We start from the raw sequence: 9,517 nt of genomic DNA, 5'->3' as shown, positions 1-9,517 counted from the left end.
ACGTAGAAGTTAGAATTAGTTTAGTTTCGCCTCCCTTGGGTATGATCTTCGGAGTACTCAAATATTTCGTTGTATAAATTTATATTACAACCTAACCCCTATACTTGCAAAAACCGTTTAACAATTATATTTGGTTGCAGGATTTACACTCTAGACATTAGTACGTCTAGAGGCAGTCAACTTCTTTTATTTTAGTTTTAAGGATAATTGTATGATGTTTCTTTTTTTTTTTGCTTCTTGCTTATATCAACTTGCCCGATGAAGTCTCTGTTTCTAGTTATTTTTTGATGTGTTATTGGTAAAATAAAGATATATATATGAGTAAGTAAAGTGTTTGTTTTGACTAAGTATAGGATTCTATGTGATGCGTCATTTAGTGAACTCTTTGTTTTGGAGTGTTTTGTGGTTAGCAGACTCTTCTATAAGTATCCGTCCAACTCAGATGTTTTGGACGAACTCAGTAAGTTCGCAGTTGCTTAGATTTGTTTATTATTTAAGTATGGTAATTTAGTTAGTTAAGTTGAGACTTAGTTAGAAATGAACTACACTACTGTAGATGATAAGACTTAAACTAAGTTAAGAACACTTAATCACGGGAATCAAGAGAGTTAGTGGAATTATCTGATTTTTCCACTAATCCTTATTTCCGAACTAAAGTATATAAGGATAGCGGTGGTCTTTCTGAACACCTTTATGTTTTCTTCTTCTTTCTTGATTTTCTCTAAAAACTCTTTGAAAACTTAAGTTCAGAAAACCTCTTTGAAGTAAGGTTCGCAGTATTAAGCTAACGTATACGTTAGTACCAACTTACTGGTAATTACTGATGAACCCTAGGCTATTCTTTAAGTCATTTACATGTTTTTCGTTCTGCATGCATAAGTGTCAGAATGGTGTGTGAGGAAAGAAACTTCTTGATTCTGGTTTAAGTGTGGTTGATTCTTTCATACATGATGAAATTTGATAGATCGATAATCTGGTATTTTTAATTATCTTTATTTTAACTGAAGAAGATAATGAATGTCCAAGTGATAAGGATAAATGACCTGCTTTATAAACTTGTGTTATAGTTTTTGGTGAGTTCTTTCTTATTTCTATGTGTTGTAGTTTCTTTATTTTATATTTCGTAAGGTAAGTATTATTCCTCTATAAAGGATGAAAAGTGTATGAAGGATAATGAATGAAATATGTTTGTGTGGATAATGGTTATCCATACTTATCAGTTTAAGTACAATTTATCTATAAAATGAAATAAACACTATTCTTCATGCTTAAGCCACTAACATCCGCTTCTGATATGTACAATACAATATGATTTGATATGTGGTGATGAGGATGTAGAGATATGTTTGTTTAGCCTCCAATAGGGCAGGTATATTGCAAACTAAATTGGCAGATCATGAAAAAACATGTTGTTCTTAATGAAAATAATATGAGAAGTTAAGGAGGAGAATGATTGTGAATAAGTCTGAATGATATGCTTATGATTCTCTATTTTGGGTACGTAGTTGCCATGGAGATGGATTTGTCTAATTTATGTTAAGTTGGCATACAATATATACCTAGATGATAAGTTGGTGTTCTGAGTCTGTTTGTGTTCTGTGTATGCCAATGGGCGTACTCTATGTAATTCGTGTATGATCTTTAGAAAGGTTTGGTTAATGTACTAAGTAATGAATTGCATGATTTTTTTTTTGGAACTCAATAAGTTCAAACGAACTTACTCTGTTATTCCTTTTTCCTTTCTAGAATTGTTGTTAGAAGGAAGATTTTGTTCAAGGACTACATCAGAGTGTTGTTATGTTTGTGAGCTGACTGCTTTGTGTCTGTATCATACATGTCTTATGGGGTGGAGCATAACTATATTTTGAAAAGAAATTTTATAAAGAACTTCTTTTTGTTAATACTCTGTTTTGATGAGATTTTTTATGAAGTACTAATATTTGGTTTAAGATAATACAATTTGTTTACGAAGTTACCATATTTGAACTTATACGCCATATGACTTGTATATTATTTTTATACTGATGGTACTTCTTTCACCTTAGTAAAATAACAACTAAAATAATTCTATATCTATAACATTGTAAGAATTATTCAAAGCTTTCACTAAAATGTTTTAAAGTTAATTTGATTTCATGTAGTAACACACTATACTCAGATCCTATTATAGGGTCAGGTTTGGTGTATTACATTGCTGCTGCTACATTACTACTTTGATATGCCTATTGCTATTACTAATGACAAACTTGGAAGGTTTCTTGAATGGATTTTGGTTTTTGTTGTTGCATTTAACATTGATTTCTTAACTTTCTTAGTTATATTACTATTGGTTAGATATTGTTGCAAACACATACTAACATTGATGATCGATTTCTTAAATACTTTATAAGTTAAGTTAGGTTAAGTTATTGGGTATATGCTGAGGGGGAGCTTATGCTGATTGATGATTCATACTTCATGCTTTGTGGGTTTTGTTCAACAAATTGCCAAAAGGGGAGATTGTTGAAAATTATGAAACTAGCAATTTGGTGTTAGAAGGAGTACCCACTTCCCTATCCACCAAATTTGTATAGAGATAATTTTCATATTTAGGTGTTGGCAATTTATTGAACCTTATTTTTGGACTATGCTAATTACATGGTGAAATCTAGCTCATTATGAAAGATCATTCTACTTGGGAATACAAATATTGGTAAGTGCTTTGGATGAAAATTCCCCAAAGAAATCCTTGGATTATGGACTTTGGATTGGATCATGATCCTATTGATGAGTTGCTATAAAGTCCATATTTACTTTGTATATTATTATATTGTATTTTTATGATATTACTATTTTGCTAGGATTGTATTAGATATTCTATTGTAAGTAACTCTCGAAATCAATGTCTATATATTTGAGAGACTTGCCTGGGATAATGTACTGAGAGATAGTCACTTAATCTATTCTTGTGAGCATAATTTGTAATAGTGCTTTTTGTTAGTAAAACCTTCTGTTGTGATTTTTACTTGTTGTGATCGCAAGGAGTGATCATAGTGATGAGAGTATTGTATCTTCAAAGTACAAGAGAAACAATTAAGATGTGTGTGATTGAGTAAGTTCACTTTGTAATTGTTGAAGAGAGTGCATATTTCTCACTAAGCTAGGCTCCGCAAACGTAAAAAAACTGAATTGCGCAATCATCTACTTATGTCTTATGTGCTTACTATTTTTTATTTAGTGTATGAAGAAATACTCACCATCTCAATCACCAATTTGATTGTAAAGTTTCTATTCTTATCAACGTACTTTTACAAACAATAGCACAATATTAGTGCAGTTGGACTACCATATATGTTATTGATGTATAGATTGTTTTGAGCATCCTTTATTTACCAAAGAAAAATAAATAAAGAAAAAAGGATTTGCTTTACCCTATTTGTTGTTTCACGTAATATACAAAAATTGGAAGTAGTGGAAAAATATCACTATCAAACTCAGCTTTTTTTTCTATAATAATAAAATTAATTTTATTATTTATATTATTTTATTAACTTTACTTTCATTTTTTTATTTAAATTTGAGAATTAATTTTTCAATCGCTTTTTTAACAAAAAATTATTTAAACATTAATTTTTCAATGATGTTAGCGTGGTAATCTGTGTGACAGTATCATATGCATTTCATGCTGACATGACACTATTTATCTTATATACCAGTCAACAAATAATTCAATTATATAAAAATTAAAAAAATTAGAAAAAAGTTCATGAAAACTCAAAAAAAAAAAACATGAAGTATACGTAGATTATCATGCAGGCTACCATGTTTTAAAATTTAATGTTTTAGCAGGTATTTCTGTTAGAAAAAAAACAATTTGACTCTTTTTGATTGGTTGATGATCATATTTCACTTTTTTTTAAGATTTAGAGCCAAATTTAACTTTTAAAAAAAAGAGAATAATGTCCAAATTAATAAAAATAAGTAAACATTAAAAGTAAAATTTGTCAATACATTCTCTTTTTGCATTGTCTGTATTATTGTCTATGTTCGAGATTTGTGACTGCTCCTATAAAAGATGTCGTCTTTAAAATTTGAAATTATGTTTCCCCTTTTAAAAATACAATTTACCTTATCATTTCGACCATACTTGTTAATGAAAAATTTTTTTAATTAATAAGAGGCAATTGACGAGTACCGATGTATATATATATTATCGAATATAGGGAGGACCTATCTTGTCCCTCTCCAATTGCTCCCGAACCTCATCAATAATGTACAGTTCAGTTGTGGCCTGGACCTGGAGTCGTTTCTTTGGTAGCAAGTCAGCCATCCTGTTTGCTTCACTTGGGACATACCGGCACCTTACACTCCAGAATTTCTCCCTTAGCCTGTGAATTTTGCCAACTAAGGATAATGGGCTGCTACCTGCATCAGCAGTATTAATAATAGCCACTGCTGTAGCATTATCCATTTCAATGATAACAAGCCTTAGCCCCTTACACCATCTGCTTGTAGTGCACTACACATCCCAATTTTCCTGTAAAAACCAGCATTCCACCTGCCTTCACAATCTCTAATTTTTACACCCTAAAAAGAGTTGTTGCGATGATCATTTGGGTGTTGTCATTTCTATATTTCTAAACAATTTTTGATGGAATTTCTAAACAAATTAATATAGAAAATTTAAAAAGAAAAATTGAAAGCAAGAATCAATTATTTTTTCTTCTTTTAGACAAACAATCAGACATTAACCCATCCATCCTGACAATACGAACTCTTCCCATCCATCCCAAAACAACAACCCCACACCTTAAAATCCCCACCATGTTTTGTCTCCCATTTAATTACAAATTTTTAAACCCCCCCCCCCTCCAAAAAAAAAGTTAAAACTATTTGCATCATCATTAATTTGAAAACAATAATAATAACGAAACCAATTCCCTTCCTCCCCCCAAAAAATTAACACACAAAAATGTTAATCAATCAATTTTTTTCATTTTACACCATAGCTTCTGGTAGCCTTTCCTTGGATCCCTAGCTCTCTCTTTTTCTTTGATCAAGTTGTTCTTCATTTTGTGGCGGTGGCGGAGATGACGGAGGCGGTTGTTGTTGTTGTGATGGTAGTGCATGGCGGTTGGTGGTTGTGGTGTTCATGTTCTTGAGATTTTGTTGTTGTTGATAGACTTGTCTTAGTCTCTCAATTTCCTTCTTCAATGCTTCTTGATGAGCTGTTGAAAGGTGGGTAAATGGTAGATAATTAACAATGCACCAAAAATAAAATAATGCATTAAATATTAAATATAAACAAAGAGCTAAAGCCTTGATGCCACTTTTTTTTCATTTTCTGGATAGAAGCTTAATGCCACCTTTCGATATAGAATTAAAATTAAGGACTTTGCCATTATATATGAAAAATCAAACATCTTTTCAGTTTTCTAGTGAAAAAGAAAACCCTATATTTTATTAATAACTATTATTATATTAGTGAAAATCTCATCTTTCTTTCTAAAATCTGGGTTACTTATTTAAATTAATATACAAATTTTAAATTGAGTTTAAAACCAATTTAATATTTGGGCAATAATTTAGAGACATTTGATGATTAGCCTAAACTATTTTACCAAGCTAGAAAATAAACCATTCAAAGCAAAGTGCATATGGTTACGAATATAATATATTGAATCAATATTATATGTTATTTTAAAATATTATTTGCAGAACATGTTTATACATCTTTTTACATGGACATATGATTAAGTTAACAAAAGATGTTTTACATGGGAAAATATGAGTTTATTTTATTTTATGTGCATATATATATATATATATCTGAAATATGCATTTGGGAGATCTTGAGACGTAAAATTGGAAAGAACAGATAGTTTCTTATTTAGTTAATTAACAAGTGATGATATTCAAAAAAAAAAAAAAAGAAGAAAAGAAAAGAAACCAAGTAATCAACAAGTCGTACCATCTTTGAAAATTTTATCTTGAGCCAAAGCAGCAATCCTTTGTTTCAAAGCACTATTGTCAACATTTAAAATCAACCTTTGATGATCCAAGAATGCAACCCTCGGTGATAATGCTGATACTTCAGTCTTCAATTTCCATCAACCAAACCAAATCAAAATGAATTCTAAAATAAAAACTAAATTATGTATCTCTCTCCCTATAGATATATACATGTATGTATGTGTACCTGTAATGTTGTAACGCTTCTTTCAAGTTGTGAAATATATTGAAGCTTTCTCACTCTTGATCTTTGAGCTGATTGCCGGTTTGCCAGAATTCTGATACATCAAATTAAGTTTGAAGCGGAATAAGCCTATGGGTTTTAAATTGTTTAATATATATATATGTTTATGTGTATTATTCTTTTACCTCTTAACCCTTTTTGGATCGATGATAGAATCGCCGTTGGAGGATGGTGGAGCTTCTGAGGCGGATAGCTTGCGTGTGCTCTCGACCTCCCCTGGTTCATTTTTGGGTTGCTGCAGATCCGTTGAGGGTGCTGTTTTCTCCTCATTGTTGCTAGACGTCGGCGTCGATGGATTGGACGAAGATACCGTTGGAGCAGGCGCTGCCATGGTGACGGCGACATCGTCGGAGAATAACGACATGAGCTGGTCATCGTCAAGACGATCGAACATATTTAAATTTGATACCGTCGTGGTAGTCATCATGGGCATGGCATTGGAGTCCCTGCATTCTTCCTCCACCAATGGTTGTTCAAGGAAGGCTATGGAGTCGCTCATGGAACGACGGTGAGCGCCGCGACGGGCGGAGGAGAAGTCGAGGAACTCGTCCACCCATGAAGGGTGGTTGGTGATGGTGGAGGGAAAGAAGTTTGCCATGGAAGGCATCTTGTCATGAGGAAAAGAAGGCCAATTTTGGGAGATACTGGGTATTTTAGGAGGTAGTTCAGCCATTGTATTTCTTAAACTCCAAATCAAAAACCCACACTCGATTTATATAAAGAAAAGAAGATTATAGGCGTCAATACTCCAAAACCAGACCTAATCTTAATCAATCAAAACTAACCAACTAACCATATATATATAATAAATAAAAAAAACCCCAACACAACAATGGTTCAAAATCTCAATATTTATCCTTAATAAGAAACATGAAAGGATGACACTAAAACAGAAAAAGGACCCATTCATTACACACATCATGCATAACACAGTCTTTAAGGTAATCCCTTTTCCTTTTTCAATTTTTTGTTTTATAATTAATGTACTAAAATGATACATGTTGTTTAAATTAGTAAAAAAAAAATAAAGAAAAAGGTAATGGAAAGGGGGCAGTCACATGGGAGGGGATTAGGGACAGCTAGCAACAGCTGGGGCTGGGGGACTTGGGGGGGGGGGGGGGGTTTCCTTGCCTTTGCCTTTGCCTTGCAGTGCGAAAGTAGTAGTGGGAGTTTAATAAGCGGAGGAATCAGCAATACCACGTGCCGATGTGACCTCTCTATCTAAATTCCAATCCCCTTAGATGGACTTCTGACTTCTTACAATATGCCCCTACCTTTTATATATATTTTATTATCAATTTTACGTTAAAACATTTAACCACAGTACTGCATTCTTCTTCTTTTTATTATTTCAAATCTATATTATCTTTTCATTTTTAACATCAAATTTTTTAGATGCATTTTAGTTGGCTAGTTTGTGCCTTTCACATAAATATGCATGTTTATTTTTATAAATAAAAGAGTTTGATTAAAATAATTTACCAATAATAAAATAAATTTAGTAATATAATAGATTTAAAAGTTTCTCACTTATATATATATTATTAGTTTCTAATATTATATGTGTTGCATGTAATTTTAGACATTTAATTTTTAGATAACATATTTGTTAGTAATATAGTTTCTCTTAATTTTAAATAATACATAAATAAAGTTAATTATAATGTTTTTTTTTGAAAAAAGGTAACACAACATACAATAATTATAATAATAGTTCATAATAAATATGAAAAATATTTAAACTAAATTAATAAACATATTTAATAATAATAATTAAAACTGATTTTTAAACTCATTCTTTTATATATATTATTGATATTATAGATTAATTTTATTCATTTTATAATTTATAAATATAATAATTGAACATTATTGTAAATTCAATTATATTTTGTAATTAAAAAGACGTAACGATTGATTATAAGTATAATTGTAATTTAAATAAAAAATGAAATTTAATTAAAAGTAGTTAATAATTTTTATTATTTTTTTGGTAAAACAAACAAAAGCTTACAATAATTAGGGGTATGCAAAAGTAGTTTTTATTTTAGTCCTCATGCTTAGCTGCTTCATATCGCGAAGTACAAATTGTCGCTTTCACAAAACAGATCACAGGTTACTAATAACAAATTTCAACTCCAATATCAAACCTTTTTGCATTCATTTTTTCTTTTCGGATTTTGATTTTTTTAAGTAAAAATATTGAGAATGGAGTTGCACTTTGTCTCTCTATTAAATAAATAAATAATATGTTTGTTAATATTTTCTGGTGTTTGGATAAATCTGTGTAAAATGTTTTCTATTGTTTGACAAATTTCTTAAAATATTTCATAAAGGTTGTTTTCAATGAAACAAACATACATTTGAGGTTTTTTAATCTTTTATTGTTTAATGAAGTTTATTTTATATCTATAAATTTATATTTTACATTGTTTTGTATATATTAAAAATATTTTGTTATATTCAGATTCATTACAACGTCATTTTTCAGATTACATGATTATGCAAAGTGAGTCTTTTTATTTAAAATGTGACATCAACAAAATTGACAAAAAAATTTAACAATATCAACAATTGGACTTGGTTTTCAAATCTGAAAAGTAAGTGGATTAAATTCTTAAAATAAAAGTACAAAGACTAAATTGTAAATTTGTGGAGAATACATAGACTTATGACATATTGTAACCTTTATACTACAAAATATTTATTATTAATATATTCATAATTGTAATAAATATTTATTATTAAAATATTAATATTGAATATTTTAATAATATGTGAAGAATATTATTTTAAAATTTATTATTAAAATAAAATTGAAATATTAAATAATTTATTAAAATAATAAATTATATTAATAATTTATTATATGACTAAATATAAATAATTAAATATGCATGTTTAATAATATTGAAAAAATAATTTTTATATTAATATTTTAATATTTTTAAAAATAAAAAATAAAATTTATTATCAATATAATAATATTAAGCTTGATTAAGTTAATTTTTATATAAAAATAAAATTACCTATAGAAGAGCTCTTTCTCGGAAAATGATTTACGTTTTTCAAAAGGGTAAGTCATTTTAGAGGAAAAAGAGTTTATTTTATGTTGACTTATAAGTCATTTTCCATTGACCAAGTTGTTTTCTGTGAAACAAACACAGAAAAATGCAGAAAACATTTTCCGTAAAACTTTTTTCATGTAAACAAGCAGACCCTTAGCCATTGTATATTAGCAAATTGATCCTTCTATTAAAAAATTCATTTATTTCTACAGTT

The 9,517-nt window shown here is 29.5% G+C and overlaps 1 protein-coding gene across 1 annotated transcript; it reads right to left on the bottom strand.

The window, feature by feature from the left end:
- Nucleotides 1-4,661: 4,661 nt before the first annotated feature.
- Nucleotides 4,662-7,171, bottom strand: LOC105783380 (basic leucine zipper 34). The gene is made up of 4 exons (XM_012608802.2): nucleotides 6,361-7,171; nucleotides 6,179-6,269; nucleotides 5,951-6,077; nucleotides 4,662-5,207 (listed from the first exon to the last, which is right to left on the bottom strand). Exons 1-4 carry the CDS (start codon nucleotides 6,906-6,908, stop codon nucleotides 5,014-5,016), a joined length of 960 nt encoding a protein of 319 aa, XP_012464256.1. The 5' UTR covers nucleotides 6,909-7,171; the 3' UTR covers nucleotides 4,662-5,013.
- Between the last annotated feature and the right edge of the window lie 2,346 nt (nucleotides 7,172-9,517).

This window comes from Gossypium raimondii, chromosome 13 (assembly GCF_025698545.1).
Source record: "Gossypium raimondii isolate GPD5lz chromosome 13, ASM2569854v1, whole genome shotgun sequence".
Lineage (NCBI taxonomy): Eukaryota > Viridiplantae > Streptophyta > Magnoliopsida > Malvales > Malvaceae > Gossypium > Gossypium raimondii.
The sequence above is the reverse complement of the archived record's forward strand: the minus strand, read 5'-3'. Positions and strand labels throughout refer to the sequence as shown.